Source organism: Melospiza georgiana, chromosome 3, assembly GCF_028018845.1.
Source record: "Melospiza georgiana isolate bMelGeo1 chromosome 3, bMelGeo1.pri, whole genome shotgun sequence".
Classification (NCBI taxonomy): Eukaryota; Metazoa; Chordata; class Aves; order Passeriformes; family Passerellidae; genus Melospiza; species Melospiza georgiana.
This window is the reverse complement of record NC_080432.1, coordinates 16033764-16049553: the sequence shown is the minus strand read 5'-3', so window position 1 is coordinate 16049553 and position 15790 is coordinate 16033764. Positions and strand designations below refer to the sequence as shown.

The 15790-nt window shown below is 50.6% G+C and overlaps 1 protein-coding gene across 1 annotated transcript in view; it reads left to right on the top strand.

The window, feature by feature from the left end:
* Positions 1-606: 606 nt before the first annotated feature.
* KIZ (kizuna centrosomal protein) overlaps positions 607-15790 on the top strand; it is a 28807-nt gene continuing 13623 nt past the window's right edge. Inside the window, exons 1-8 of the mRNA XM_058020840.1 lie at positions 607-758; positions 2498-2560; positions 3877-4024; positions 5915-6004; positions 9341-9641; positions 10404-10620; positions 13957-14091; positions 14593-14757. Of these exons, the coding sequence (XP_057876823.1) occupies positions 2532-2560; positions 3877-4024; positions 5915-6004; positions 9341-9641; positions 10404-10620; positions 13957-14091; positions 14593-14757 (1085 nt within the window). The 5' untranslated portion in view covers positions 607-758; positions 2498-2531. The remainder of the gene's footprint in view (positions 759-2497; positions 2561-3876; positions 4025-5914; positions 6005-9340; positions 9642-10403; positions 10621-13956; positions 14092-14592; positions 14758-15790) is intronic.

The window sequence follows — 15790 nt, the reverse complement described above, 5'->3', positions numbered from 1 at the left end:
TTATTGGGGCCCTGGAATTTAAGCGCTCATTTGGCAACTTCCTTTCAAAGGGATTGAAGTTTTTATCTGCAAATGAAAGGCAGGCGTTCTGTTTTCATTCTCCAGCTGGAGATGTGAATGCAGGGCTGGAGATGGCTGTGCCCGGCTGTGGCTTCTCCAATGTGAATTCTGGAGAAGTGACAGCACCAGAGGGACACAGTGGCACTCCAGAGGACGGGGAAATCAGGGTGGCTTTTTTATTGAAAACCACGGTGTACAATAAACTCGGCAAAGCCAACTCTAACTGTTCAGCAGCTTCCAGTTATTTTTTGGATTGGCAATTCGCAAATTTCCCCCTTTTCCTGTGACATGGATAGGTGCCCTCCAGCACCAAGCTGGGGGCTCAACACCTGCGGTAACAACGTGGTGGTGAGAGATGGGATGACGATAAATAATTATATATATTTTTTTTAAAAAGGAAATACAAAAAGGAAAAAAAAAAGAAAAAAAAAAGTCTTCAAGGCTTCCAAAGCGCCTCTGGGCGGCGCAGGCCGCGCCCGCCCGTCCCCATGGCAACGCGGGGCGGCACTTCCGGGGTCCCGCGCGGGGCACGGCGGGAGCCGCACGTGGGCACCGGCGGAAACCGGGATCGGGATCGGGAACGGCACCGGGATCGGGAACGGCACCGGCATCAGCGCCAGGATCGGGGCCACTGGGACCGCCCCCGGGCACCGGCGCCCCCGGGATGCGCAGCCCCGCGCCCGCCAGCCCAGCGCCAGGTGAGCCGGCTCCCGCCGCGGGGTGGTGGGGTTCAGTTCCCGCCCAGGGAGGGCGGATGCTTTTCCCCTCCTTGCTCTCATTCATCTCCTTTTTATTTTCCCCTTGGATATCTAAGTTCTAGAGGGCTGGGAAGTCAGTCAGCAAAGATTAGGCTCCTGGCCGATGGAGCACGCCGGGACGTGTAGCTGGACTTTAAATCCCCTCTCAGATTGTTTATGGCCGGGGTTTATTCCTGGTGCTGGGCCCTTTTCCAGCCCCACGCCCGGGGGTTTGTTTGCTGTGCCTGCCCCAGGAGACCTTCCCTGGGTATCCCTGCCTGCCTGAGTGGCTGCTGCGGGCAGAAAAAACTGAAAACCCATTCTGGTGGGGAGGGAATGGGTTTTGGGGAGCCGAGGAACTCAGTGTGCTCCCTGCGGGATGGGAGAGTGGGAAATGGGGATCAGAGCACACATCAGGTCACATCCATCGGCTTCTTCATCCCTTAGGATATCGGTGTTCTCCACTGAGGCAGGAAAATTACTTGGAGAAGTGTGCAGGAAAATTACTTGGAGAAGTGTAAAAGCAAGATCTTGAAATCTGCGTGTGCTTGGCTGTCCATGGCATAAGAGGAGATTGAAGGGATGAGATCCCAGATGGAGCATGGCTGTTAAATTGTGCACATTTAATACGCAACCCTAATCCTGCTCCAGGCACTGCCAGGATCACATGGCTCAAAGGGACGCCTTGATCTCCCAGGCAGAGAGGCAGGAAGGGTTTTTCCTGTTTCCCTTCTCTGCAGTGAAACTGTGAAGGGATGTCCGTGTGTGTAGGGAGAGCCCAAATCCATGAAAAAGTGTTGGGATGTGTGATGTCCCCTTTGCTGCCTAATGACAGCCTGATGCTGTTCCTAAAGAGGCTTTGCTTGTGGCAGGGTTTGCAGGGAGAATCTGCTGGAATCCTCTCTTGATTATTTTCAGTTTTTCCCTCAGGGCACGGTTGTTCATCCTCAGGTGCAATTTGGAGCTGTTTAATAATGGCAGCTTTACTCTGTTCCCAAAACCACCTTCCCTGTGGGATGGCTTTGGGAGAGGTGTGGGTGACTTTGTGGTTTGGCAGTGCCGTGGTGGCTCCACAGGCTCTCAGCACCACCAGGATTCCTGGTGGACACCTGTTCCTGCAGTAGTGCTGCAAGTGGGGCTCACCTGCCTCTAAATGGACCTGGCCTAGATGCCAGGAGGGAAATATGAGCTTGGTTTCAAGTTCAGTTCCTAGATAAAATACTTGGCTGGCATGTGGGGTCTGTGAGGGGAGGGGTTTTGGAAGTGTGTTCTAATCCATCCCTGTGGCAGGTTCAGGGCAGCTGTCCTGGGAACAGCCCCAGCCTAGTGTTTCCTGCATGGAAGGGGGTCTGTTGTGGGACTGTGGGGCAAGAAAGGGAGGGGTGGGCTTGGGAACTGCCCATGGTGGGGTTCAGAGCCCTTCCTGGGCTGTCTCGGGTCTCTGAGTGATTTGGTGGGTCCCATGTGGGTGTTCAGGCATCTCTTGCCTTGCCAGCAGCCCTGTTCCAGTGAGGAACAGAGAGAGGGGTGGGAGTTTGGAGTTCAGAGCTGGGCTGGCACATGAGTCTGTAACTCCCAGATCTGACCTCTGCTCAGCAAGGCTGTGCTCTGCAAAACCCCTGCAAAACCCCCTCATTCTGGTGTTTGGAGATCTCAGATGGTGAAATGCTTTTATCTCACTGTGTGTTGTTTTCTTCCAGTGAAGCCAGAAGGCTGGAATTAGGAAGGCAGAGAATGGAATACACAATGGCTGATCCACACCTGTAAGCCTGTTTAAAAGCTTATTAGGGGTTATTTTATTTTAGTTACAAAGGTTTAGTTATCTTGGAATGCCTTTAGAATGTTGTCTTGAAGGTTTTTCAGTAATAATACATTTATATTCATGTTAAGTGTAATGCAAAATTCATGTCTTCAAGTTATTGATGAAATAGCTGCAGCAGTAACATAAATGCCTCATTCTATGGATGCTAAAATCTTGGGAATAACTAATGTGCAGCTTGGCTTTATCCTGTTTTTACAAAATCACCACAGCTTAGTCCATGCTGGAGAATCCCAGGGTCTTAGAAAGTTGAAAGCCTTAAGAAGCCCTAGGGGGTATTCCAGGTTCTGATCCTGGAATTTGGATTCTTTCTACAGCAACTATTTAATGCAAATTGCATGGGCGGACAGTCTGTACAAAAAAAACCCAAAAAAACCAACCAAACAAACAAAAAAACCACCAAACCCAAACCTAAACAGCAAACCAAAGGAAAAAAAAAATCCAGAAGCCCCAACAATCAGACAGGACTGAAAAGTGTCATCCAATGTTCCATTCCTTTCCTCAGAGGTGTTCTGTAAAGCTTCAGGGACTGGGTGCTGTGGGAGCCCCTCTTCTGAAAGGGGCAAAAAATGCAGATACAAATTAAAGAAAAAATATCTGGACAGGTGGGGCAGCATCACATATACTTTGTTCCCTGGTTTTATTTGATTTGGTTTAATCCAACAGATTTAGCACTGCAGTTTCTCTGAACATCTTGGAGGCTTTGGGTCGCAGTTTTCCTCCTGGCTGAAATGGAGCTGTGAGCCAGGGGCATCTTTGGGTGCCCACTTCCCTGTGTTGGCATTAATGCCTGTGGCTGCCCTGGAGGCACATCAGGAAAGGGAATCTGGTTTGTAGGTGGGAGAGAGCTGGGTCAGATGGATTTCCAGTGCCTCTCTTGGTGGCACCATGGATTTAGGCAGCTGTGAAACCCCAGCTTCGCTGCTCCTGTTTGGGTGACTTCCAGAACACGTTCCTCTGCTAGATTTCATTTTGATTTAATGGCATAGGAGTGACTAGCACATAATCCATTTAAAACACAGTTAGAGAAGATTTTTTATATATTTACCTTTTGGAACACCACAGCCCCTATGTACATCTGCAGATAAGTGGCACATATATATTTATATAAATGTAGGTGTGCGGAAGAACGAGTCTTCTCCTTTTTGGTGTCTGGGGCAGCTCCCCTCAGTGTTGGTGTGTGTGTTTGAGGCAGAGGGATTGTGATGGATGCTTCTGGTTTATTTTCACTCTTTAAAGTGCCTATTCTTTGCCCTGCAGAGCAAGGCAGAAGCTGCAGAGACACCTGGAAGCAGTGTCAGCACGGCAGCAGCTGGCCCTGCGCCGGAACCAGGCCCTGCGCCGGGAATTCCTGCAGCTGGAGGCTCACATGGAAACCACAGGCTGGGAAAACATCTGGAAGATGGGAGTATCTTCCTCTAAGACTTGGTCTTGGGTGTTTGCTGTTGTTATGCAGGAATCTCCTGGTATGTCCTAGAGCTGGAAGCAAACTCCATCAGGGTCTGTATTTCAGGTTGTAGGATAGACAGGTCTGAAGTACCCCAGATTCAAGAGATGCTGTAAGAAAAAGCCAAGCTCTGAGGTTTCTTGAATCACATTATTATTATGTTGTTGTTGTTTTTCCTAAAGTACAGTTTGGGATGTTGCAAAGTGATGATTCCGGATTTTTAAAAATGAAATTGCAACATCTGCTTATGCCACTGATGCATGGAGCCAGGTTTTTAAGGGATCACAGTCTGGGAGGGAAATGAGTTCATTCTTGCTTTCTAAAAGCAGTGGCATTCCTCAGAAACGTTTGGCTGTGTTTATTCCTCACTCAGCAGTAGCCTGTTGGATCTGGTGACATTCCCAGAACATCTTTCCCTGGCTGCAGTGCAGTAGCCCAGAATTCAGAGCCTGTCGCTGGGGTGTGCCATTCCCTGCCTCTGATTTTTACTTGTTACTTGAAGCAGAGCAGGAAGGGGGCTGTGCTGCAGTGCCAGCTTTCCCCTGCTGTTCTGAAAGGGATTTTCCTCCTCAGCAGCTCTGATGCACACCAGTCTGCCCAGTGTCAGGGCTGGTGGCTCTGACACCTGCTGCAAGTCCCAGTCCCAGTGCCACAAGTCGAGCTGCACATGGGGTTTTTGTTCAGTGGGGTTTTTGTTCAGTCCTTCCATTTCTGTGTTCCTGTGCCATCCATTTTATCTTTGCCAAGTTACAGTTACTTTTCAGAGCTGCTGAACAAATGACATCTCCTCCGTGTTAGTTATGGAAAGCAGGAGAGTTATGGAGCATGCAATCATTTAATCTATCATGGGAGCACACAGGAAGAAATTATTGCTGTTTTCTCTCCTTTTTTTCCATAGAGAATGCCCTTTAGGAGTGCTTTATCACAACTCTGTGCACATTTATTATGTGGCTGTAGCTCACAAAACTCCTTTTGTTTCTGAAAGATGCATGTGTTTGGTTAGTAATTTTTAGGAGTATAAATAAATTCACTTCAGCTTGCAGCAAAATCCAGGAGTTACATCTGAGTTTCTTTTGAGCATCTCAGCTCCTCACATGGTGAGGTTTTGTTCCCTAAAATTCAAGTTTGCTGAGTGGCTCCTACCTGGGAGCGGAGCGAAGGGCAGAGGCGAGCGAGTTAATTGTGTGAAGGATTCATTCCCAAGCCTGTTCCTTGATGCAGCATGGGTCCTGCAGTGCTTTCAGCCCCAGTTTGCTGCTGCTGCTGCTGCTGGGGGCTGCACTTAGCAGCATGCAGGATTAATTACAGGTGCTGCCCAGCTCTGCTCCCAGCACTGCTCCAATAAACCCCAGAGTGTGGCAACGGAGCCTTCCCTGCAGGGCTGCTCTCTGGACATTCTGCCAAGGATTGTTCCTCACTACAGCCCAGCCAGTTTTAAGATGGGGTGTGAAAAACACGTTGTGGAGCTTGTTTCATCCCAAGTGATGGGTACGCACCACAGCAGCAATATTTTGGTGCTACAGGTGCTGGTTGGGATGCAATGAATACAATAAATAAATACAGTAATATGAGCCAACAGGTTATTGCTGTTCTGTGGGATTCTAAAATGATGGGCATGAATAAATGTGTATGAAAGCCCTGCAGCAGATTGTGTACAGGCCACGCTGCCTGGGCAGGGGAGCGGAAAAATGAGGAGCAAATGAGATCCCTGCTTTTAAATATGGTCTGAGTTAAAAAGGCTGTGGGGGCTTTGCATTTAAAGGTGCACGTTTTGCAAAGTGGTGTCTCTTGGGCTGGGGGGGGGTTGTTCGGCCTCCAGTTTTGTGTGACGGATTTGTTCCCTTTTAGGAGCGGTACGGAAGGGAAATTAAAAACCTGTTATCCCTTCGAGAGGGCAGCTTGTCAGCAGGAGGTGACAAGGAGGCAGGACCCAGCAAGCAGGTAATGGGGGGGAAATGGGCTTTATTCAAACTGTGCTCTCCTTGGAGCTGTGCAGCCTTTCCATGGGGATTGCAGTGCTGGCACGTGCAGTGTGAAATTGTGTGTAGCACCCGAGAGAAGGAGAACCACCTGGATAAAAAGTGCAATAGTTTCATCCAGAGAGCCAGAATTAAAAAAACCTCTGACTGTTTGCACACGTCTTTTTGTTGGCTTTTATAATTCCTGTGCTGGATGGTGTGGAGATGGTCGTGACCGAGGAGGAAATGTTCCTAATGAGGGATATTTGCAGAACTGCAGCCGAGGAGCCGTGTGCTGTGTTTATAATTTTGTGTGTTTTGACCTTTCCTCAGAAGGAGCAGAAGGAGATTGCATATCTAAGGAACAGACAAAAAGACTGACAAGGAATACTTAAATATCTGCTGCCATATATCTGCAGTAATGCAGGCTCCTAATCCCTCCTCCTATCTCCATATAAATGATACAGTTCAAGACCGGAGCTGTTTTCTCCACTAAAAGCAGCAAAGCTCTTTTAGATGAAATGTCTAAAAACATCTTGTAATAACTTGGAGCATGCTGGCAAGAGTAGTCACTTGTGACTGTGTGTGGAAGCCCCTCAGCCAGGCGGCGCCGGAATAGGCAGGACGGGAGCATCACTCCATTATTCCGAGGAGCCGGCAGCACGCGCGTCCCTTAGGCTACAGCATTCATTAAGGAAAGCTTACTGGGCTGAAAGCTGGGAACAGATGATAACGGGATATGATTTTCATATTTAATGCATTCCTTGGAAGAGTGTGTGTGCTGCAGATTGATAGAAGAATCAACTGCTACTTTACTAAAAGACTTTCTAGTTTGCCCTATAGCTACCGATGGAATCATTCAGCCAAGAAATTAACTTTTTCCCCTTTTACCTGCTTTATGTATCTGCTAAGCAGGCTGCTGGCTGCCAGGGAATGTTATTATGCAGTTAAATGTTTGGTATTTAAGACTCTTATCAGAAAAGAAACAGAGGCCACACTATTTTGTTTTTATAGTAGGAGGAAGGTTTTTGGTTTCCTTTCTTCAGTGCATTAGCAGTCGTTAATCTGAGTTTATAGGAAGTTTTCCCCATAGATTAAAAAGTTAAAAACCTTGAATTTAGAGCGTTCTTTAAACTGTAATACACAAAGCAGTGAAGCCTAGCAGCCTTGACCTATATAGGCAGGCCTGTGGCAGGGTGCAAATTGTGGTTTGAACTGGGAGGTGTTGTGGGGAAAGGTGAGTTTATTTTGGAATGTGAGCTGTCCAATTAGGGCAGGCAGTGTGGGAGATGGGATTTCCAGCTGATGGAAAAGTTGTCATCAGTAGTGGAGCATCAAAGGCTTGTGCTGTGACTTGAGGGTTGAAAAACTGTGGGCAGGATTTTGGCACTATAACAGTGTGGTGTGTACCCAAAAATGTCAATTTGTGTATAATAATGGATTGGATTGTTGATTCCTTTATCCCCTTCCTCCTCCTCCTCCTTCCTAAAAAACAGGTAACTTCAGCTACATTGTATGTTTTTGTCATGTCCCTGTGGTGTGTTTCAGCTCTTAATTCTTTTTTTTTTCACATCAGTTGTGTTGCTTCTGTCCAAAGCACAGGAGTTTGTTCTCAGTGATGTGGCACTGAGTCAGTCACAGATAGAGTGTGCAGTCAGCACATGGGATGTCCAGAGTACAGCTTGTGGAACTGGTTTTATTTCCCAGCCCTGGGATTGGGATGGGCTTCCTTCAGGCTGGTTGGGATGCAGTGACTTTGTGATGACTCCCTCAGTGACATCTTTGGGGATCATCTTTGGGCCTTGGGGACCCAGGAGGACAATCCCAGAACCAGCAATATCCAAGTGCTGAAGCACCTCCAGGAATGTCTGGCACGTTCCTGAGCCATGGGAAATGTGCACTTTTGGCTCTCAGTGTCAAGGGGCGTCCTTAAGTTCAGAAGTCCCACCCTGAAGAGCTCCTTCCCAGCTGGCAGAGCTGTACAGCCCAGGCTCCTGGATCCCCTGTGCTGGGGAGTCAGCTTGGAGCCTCTTCCTTGGAGCCTTCAGAACATTTTGGGCATGCTGGAGCCTCCCAGGAACACCTGTGGGTGGCAGAGTCCCTTCCCAGGGAAAGGGGTTGATAGGAATGTGCTGTGCCTGTGCCTGTTTGAAATCCATTTGTTTTGGAACACTGCATCCAGGAGCTGCCAGAGCCGAGCAGGAGGTGTTTGAAAGCACCAAATCCCACGCCTGAGAAGTAATTAGGAGGAACCTGAGAGCAGTGGTGATGGAATAAGCTGTGAACTTAATCTGAGTGGCAAACCTTTGCTGCTGCTTAGAATGACTTCATGGCTTTTTGTTCTGCTCCTTGTTACGTGGAATTTGAGCTTTTTTAAGGAACCTTAGTCACAGAGCAGACAAGATGCCTTTGTTTCCTTTCAGCTGGGCTTGGCAGCTGACTTGGTGTGGGAGGAAGAGGTCAGGCAGTGAAAGAGATGGGAGAGGTGTGGAGGTGACTGCAAATTGTGCTGCTGGAATTTGGGGCTGGAGAAGAAGCCCTGCTCAGTGTGCACAGTGGCATTACTTTGGCTAATTTTGCCTTTGCATAAACTGGCCATGACCCTACAGCAGTCGTGGTGTGACAGCAGCCATTCCTCCTAAATTGTCCTGATTGAGTAGGTTTGCAAAGGAGAAGAGGCAAGTGTTAAAACAAAGGGATTTGGCAGCAGAATGGTTGTGTCCTGGAGCTGGTTTTGTGCAAGTTCAACAGTCCTTGGAGGAAAGTGCCGTTCAAAATGTGTCTGCCCCGTGTCGCGTGTCACCTGGTGGGAAAGGCCATGTCACTGCCATGGGAGGAGCAGGAGGGAGACAGTGAAACTGAGTTCTGCCTTGTTCCATGGTGTGAGGGAAGCTGGATCTGCTGAGTGACTCAGGCATAGAATACGATGGTCCCTCTGGGCCTTGTGGGCAACTCTAAATGCTTTTGTCCAGGGTCTCCAAACCTGTGTAGGATCCTAATCCCAGAGGTTTGACACTAAAATCCAGTCACCATTGAGATGGGTTTGATGTGTGGGGGTCCCTTTGGCTGGGCTGGGGGTGCAGGCAGCTTCTGCCACTGGATGTTTTGGTTCATGGAGCTTTAGTGCAGATCTGAGCCGTCATTTCACACTCTGATGCACAGGCTGTGTGCCAGGGGTTGTGTCATATTAATGCCACAGCAAAGTCTTGAATTCTGTGACACTTTTCTCTTCAGAGCCCAGCGTGCCACCCTCAAGAAGCTGCCACACACAGTTTGTGTCCTGTTTGTCGCCTCAGCCATGTCCCACTGTGTGTTTCAGGTGCTGCAGGCCGGAGGACAGGTTGGAATTGGCCCCAATGCAGCTGTGCCTGGGGCCTTGCTGGGCTGCCCCACACCAGCTGCCCCAGCCACAGGAGGTTTGGGCTCTGAGCAGGAGCCCCCCCTGCGCTCCCCATCCCCTGATGGGCTCAGTCTCAGTCCCGAGACCGGCAGCGCTGCTGGAGAGGGTGAGGAGGGAGCAGCAGGACACGGGGGCCTGGCTGCCGGTGAGGAAGGCTCTGAGCAGCTCAGCTCAGCTTCTGGTGCCAAAGCAGCCCCACCAAGGGCGGGAAGTGTTCCAGGTATGTCAGTGGTGTGTGTCCCTGTCTGCCTCCCCCCCAGCCAGAGCCTGCCCACAGCTGCTGCTCCTCCTGCACCTTTGGCACTGGGCTTGGAGCGTGGTGGCTTTGCTCCCTTTTTCTCTCTTTGTTCATTTTGACTCCATTTCCTCCCAGGCTGCTCAACAGGACAGGGAAAGACACACTGGGGGCTGATCCTGGTCAGGGGCACTGTGAGGGAAGATTACCTCACTGCTGTGCCCACAGAGGCCCTGGCATAGTTTAGCCTCATCTGAAGAGGTGTAATGTGAACCTGCTTCACCAGAGGAGTCACTTCTGGGTCAGGCAGACTCCCTTCTCCCTCAGAGCAGGTGCATGATGGCTGATTGATTCCCCCAGAGCTGATTTGGTCAGCTTTGATTTCCCCCTGGTCTCTGTGCCGAGAGGGTTTCTGAGAAGTGCCAGGTTTGTTCCCAAACCCCAAAGGCTGCAGCCTCTCTGGACTCCCCCTTGTGAGAGGAGCGTGCAAGGACAGGGGCCGAGGGCAGGGAAACCCACAGACAAGAGAGAGGGATGGATGGATGGATGGATGGATGGATGGATGGATGGATGGATGGATGGATGGATGGATGGATGGATGGATACTCTCTCACACAGGGTGAACAACATGGGTAAGCTTGCTTTCAGTCCCTACACTGTGAGCTACTCCATGGTCCTGCTGATGTTTTGAGAAGAATAATTACAGGTTTTATATCTTTGATTTATTATTTTTTACTGTTATTACAGGGGCAAAGCCTATCCTGAGCAGCTGGTGGGCTCACAGGGAGGGGAGCAGTGCCAAGCTCCCGGTCCCTGCTGGTGCTGAGGAGGAGGTGAGGCCAAGCATTCCCAGCCTGCAGCAGGAGCAGGGCAGGGATGCCCAGGCTCCAGAGGGCTCCCTGCTGCCCCCACTGAACCCTCCTGCAGCCCAGGAAGAGCCCTTGGACAGCTCAGCACCACACAGGTACCACCACCTCCTTGTTTCCTGGGTCAGCTGGGCTGCTCAGGGCACCAGAGCTCACACCAGGTTCTCCCCTGTCCTTTAGTACCTTGTACCTGTGCTGGGCATTCAGGGGCTTCAGGCACCTCACTGGGGTCAGAACTGGCAGGTGGATTTGCTACTAAAAGGATTTGTTACTAAAATGCAGATGGTGTTCTTTAAATGTTCAGAAATCTTATTCCAGTCACTCTGCTTGGTAAAACTTCCACTGTTTGAACATTTTTGTTCAGAAATAGAGTAAGAAAGGGTGAGGACAGTTTGCTGCAGACACAGGGCTTGTCCTCTGCTGCAGGATTTTGTGGCCAACAAATGCAGCTCCAGAGCATCGGGCTAAATCCATCCCGGCAGGATTTTCAGCCCAGCAACGCCCTCATGAGACAGGCAAGTGCATCCCTGTCATGGTGGGGCAGTGCCCACGGCGAGATGGTCCCCAGAGCTGGCCCAGGTCACCCAGGAGGGCTGGCCCAGGTCACCCAGGAGGGCTGGCAGGTCTGTAGTGAGCTGTGGTGCAAAGGAAACAGTGCTTTTACCCCTGGAGAGCAAGTGCTCCTGCAGAAGGAGTTCTCTTCTGCCAGTTGGTTGGGTTTTCCCATCTTGGCTGTTAAATCTGTTAATTCTGTTCCTGGGCATGTTGTGGTGATGCTGATGTCAGTGCTGGTTTGGGTGTTGACACCTGAGCAGAAACTGGGGGCCATGGCAGAAACTTCGGTAACTTTATCCTTTCCTATTTGCATCGGGCTGTTGCTCACTATGGAAACATCATCTAATTTACATGTAAAAAGCTTTCCCCCAGTCCTCCCTTTGTATCCCACCTGTTAATCACAGCAGAGCAGGCTAGATCACCAAGTGCCTGTGTCTGTGAGAGGAGTCAGAGCTGACCCCAGCACCAGCAGTTTAACCTTGTGTTCTTCCCTGCAAGGCCTTGCTGTGCAGGCCCTGATGAGACACAGAGCAGCTCTTGAGCCCCGGGGAAATTATACACAAGGTTTGAGCGCCTGCATTGTCCCCAGCACACGGCTGGAACCGCAGCACAGAGCTCTCCTCCCGTTGTGCCAAGCTGAATGCCTCTGCTTCTCAAGGCCATGGATGTGGGATCATCACCACTGCTTGCTGGTGCTGCAGGAAAGATACAGGTTTTAATTTGCTTTACCTGAAAATGAAAAGGCAGATCCACCAGCAGGAGCCATTCTCTTGCTGTGCTCACTGCCAGGTGGGCTTTCCAAGGCGCCTGGAATGCAGCGTGCACACTTGAGCGTTGCAAAATTAATTGGCCAAAAATCTTGTGGAAAAGCTTGCAAGTGATTAGTGCATGAGTTTCAATTGTACACGTTACACAAAGTATGTGAATGCAGCTTCCTCTGTTCTGTCACACCATGGATTCACAACATGTGATGTCCTTCCAGTCCCCGTGGTTTTCTCTTGTGAAATTCCTGTGCTGGCTGAAGAAATGTGCTGAAATTCACCAAATTCTGTGTATTTGTTGCCTTAAGTTGAAATATTTGTAACTTGGACTCTCCCACTGTAGCAGTGTCACTGTGGCATCAGAAGGAAGGAATTGTTCATACACTTCTGGTGAATTACCTGAAATGAGTACAAAGGATGGTGTTGAAAGGAGCAGAGACCATGGCTGACTCCAGAGGCAAAACCAGTCCTTGTTGTGTGCCAGGAAGCCACGAGTTTTTATCTTTATCTGCCCTACTGCAGAGATGCCAGCCTCTGTTTTTTAAGGAGTTTTCAGTTTTTTCCCCTGCAGTGAAGCGTTTGCAGCCAAGGCAGGGAGATGTTGTTGGGAAAGGTGATTGAGCAGAAGGTTTCCATCTCGCTGCAGGTCACAGTAGGGTGCTGCATCTTTGCTGCCTCAGTTATCAGAACTGGTGATTGTCGGACAGTGTTCCAGAGGATCAGAGGCTGCTCCCCTGCCTTCTCACACCCAGCCCCACGGGAAGAGCCTGGGATGGGTTTCCTGTCAGCAGCCCCCTGGCACCACAGGGGCTCATGAAGACTCCTGGAAAGGCTCCGTGTCCTCTTACCATTCCCTGCAGCACCCAGCCCTTTCTTTGAGGGCTTAAACCCGGGGGGTGGCAGGCGGGGGGAGAGGGTCTCTGAGAATTAGTGTGCAGAAAGATGATGACTATTTTAAGGCCTGAGCTGAGGGGGTGGAAAAAGGCAGAGCTAATGCCTGTGCTGCTTCAGCTGCATTGAGGAGGACTTAGCACAGATGGATTGTGCATTACAAAATGTAACACATAATTCAAGCTGTCAGCTTAATCAGACTGTTTCCAGGAAGCAACCTGTAAAAGAGAAGGACCTCTTGTTTGCTGACCTCTGATCCGTAGCCTGCTGCAGATTGTCATACATTTTGTTTTTCTTTATGTTGGTGTCCCTTCCTTCCCCTTCCCTTTTTATTATTGTATCCCTCTCGAGTGGCACCCTGGAAGGACCACCCAGCGGGAGGAAAACAATGGGAAACGAGCCGGCCGCTGGAATACAGGGTTTGTAAGGCTGGGGGAAAAGAGAAAGCACTGTTTAACTGCCTATGTGATCTCCCGGGCATTGTTTTGCTTATTAAATGTCTAGGAAACTCGACTAAAGACACAGCAGCCCCCACTTAATTGTTCACTGTTGCCCAACACTCGGAGGGAAAACACAGCTTTGGGCACAGCTCAGCACGAGTGTGCAAATGCTGCAAGTTTTTGTGCACAGAGCTTCTCCCTGGAGGCAGAGTAAGCCAGGGTTAACTGTGGAAACATGTCAGCTCCCGCATGTGGGGGAAGGAAAGAAAGAGAACTCTCTTTTGCCCCGGCTGCGGTGTTCATCGCTGGCGAGACCTGGGCTGGGAGCCCCACAAAGAGGCAGCCGGGGACCTGAATAGCCATTTACACCTCTGTCCCGGGATTAGCCCGCCCCATTGTTTCAGTGGTTAAGTCCTCATTTGCATCATTATAGAGGTGCAGCTTCATCAAAACCCCTCTGCGGTTCCAGGGCTGTCCCCATACCTGTAGGTGGTCACCAGATTTGTTTCGCTTGTGAAGGTGAAGGAATTAAAGTGCTCGCACAGGGGTAATTTCCATGCAGCAATTTCCATGCAGTGGCTCAGCCCGGGCTGATTTTTGGATGGTTCGTTTGCTCATGTGCTTCTCCCACCCCTACCCCTTCCTACAGAGCTCGGGAACATGGTTCTTGCCGTTGGCTTTGGAAAGCTCTAACGAAGCTGTTCATTTTCCCAAGGGGTGCGATGGGAATGCACTGGAACTCTGTCACACGTCGTTGATGACTCCCACCCTGTCTGTCCATCCGCAGGTCCGGCGGGATGCGAGCCGAGCTCCAGGAGCTCTGCCAGGCGCTGCAGCTCCTGGAGGGGCTGGTGGAGAGGATGAGCCCCTGGCACCGGGCGCTGTACCAGGGCCAGCCCTCGGGGACAGCGGAGCTGCCCAGGTGAGTGAGTGAGTGCACCCGGGTAACAAACGGCCCATGTGTGCCAGAAAAACACAGCACATGGAGCAAGAGAGCAAAGGGAATCCCCAGAACTGAGTGTTGCCAAAACCAGTGGCAGGGAGCCCTCGCTGTCCCTCCTCAGCCTGTGGGCCCCCAGGTGCAGAACTGGGAATTGCTGGCAACTTTATTGACAGCGATGCACAGCCTCCACAGACTGAGACTCTTGTAGGCAGTTGATGATTGGAGGATTCCTTGGGAATTAGGAAAGAGGAGCCCCAAACAGGCCTGCCCCCCAGCTTGCCGCTGGAGGGGATGTGCTCAGCTTCCCTCTCCCTGGGTGGCTGCACCTGGTACATTCCAAGTGCTGAGTGTGACCTCCCTGTCCTGTCCCTCGTGTGTCACAGAGCACCACGGATGTTTGTTTGTCCCTCTGGCTGTGCCCTGGCTGTCCTGTCTCCAGGCTGTGCTCACAGGGCTCGTCCCCCCTGCTTTGTGTTGCAGTGCTTGTGCTGGGGCCAGCGGGCTGGCTCAGGGTGACCTCGAGGTGATGGAGGCCGTGGTGCTGCGGCAGCTCCAGGCCGTGTCCCAGTGCATGCAGAGCAGGAGCCTCCCACCAGAGAACACCAACGATGCCGTGGGCAGAGCAGGGCATGAGGAGCACACCAGGTATGGGGGACACAGAACCCACCAGGGCTGAGGAACATCTCTGTCCTTGCCCTGGATCCACCGAGGCAGCCAGGCCAGCACTGGCAAACGGAGCCACCGGAGCACAGAGCCTTGTGGCACTCACAGTGGGAGCATTCAGGAGTTTATTTATTTCCCTGCCTTCCCCAGTGGCAGCCCCAGGGTCCTCCCAGCTCATCAGGTCCACAGTGTCTCCCACTCTCTGGCAGGCAGGGAATTGCAGGAACTCCAGACACCTCTGAGCCAGCCATTCCCAGGATCTGAAAGTAAGGCCGACAAATGTAATTCTGAGAAGGAAATTATTCTGTTTGAGACAGAAGATGCACGTGGCCTTTGAAAACAACAAAGTGCAGTTACACAAAATGGACTTTTTTTTCCGTGCATATGCCACAAGGACAAGTGAGAATTACTTTTTTTTTTTTTCAGGTCTCTTTAACCTAGGAATGAAAACAATTTCCATTCTGCCTTGCTTAGCTTCTGTCTAGACCTCCCTCCCTGTCGCAGGCTCCGCAGTGCTCAAGTGCTGGCAGGATCGGGGCACTTGTGAGCGCTGCAGAAGGGTCTCTCTGCAGTACCTGCCTCTCTTGCAAGGCTGATACGCCTGCGGGCACCAACAGCTCCTTGTGTCTCCTGAATGGTTTCTTAGGGACAAACACTCCTGGAGTTAATTGGAATTCACTCCTCTGAAACTTCACTGGAGCAGCAGGAAAAAAAAAAAAACAGCTTTGGCAAACAAAAGGATTGCAGGATTGAGATTTTCTACATTAAAAGACACCTTAGTTGCTTTTTTTCCTTTTCCTTTTTTATTCTTTCTGAGCAGAAGACAAGCCTGGAGCAGTGGGTGCCGGGCTGTGCCCCAGGGAGTAAGCGAGGTGCTGAGACCAGGGTTGTGTCTTTGGGTCCTGAGCCTCAGGACAGGGCAGGCATGGTGATGATGATGCCCTGACCATCTTGCAGAACTCACAAACGGCTTCCTACATTTTCCCCTTTGAACATTTTTAAAAGAAAAATTGGG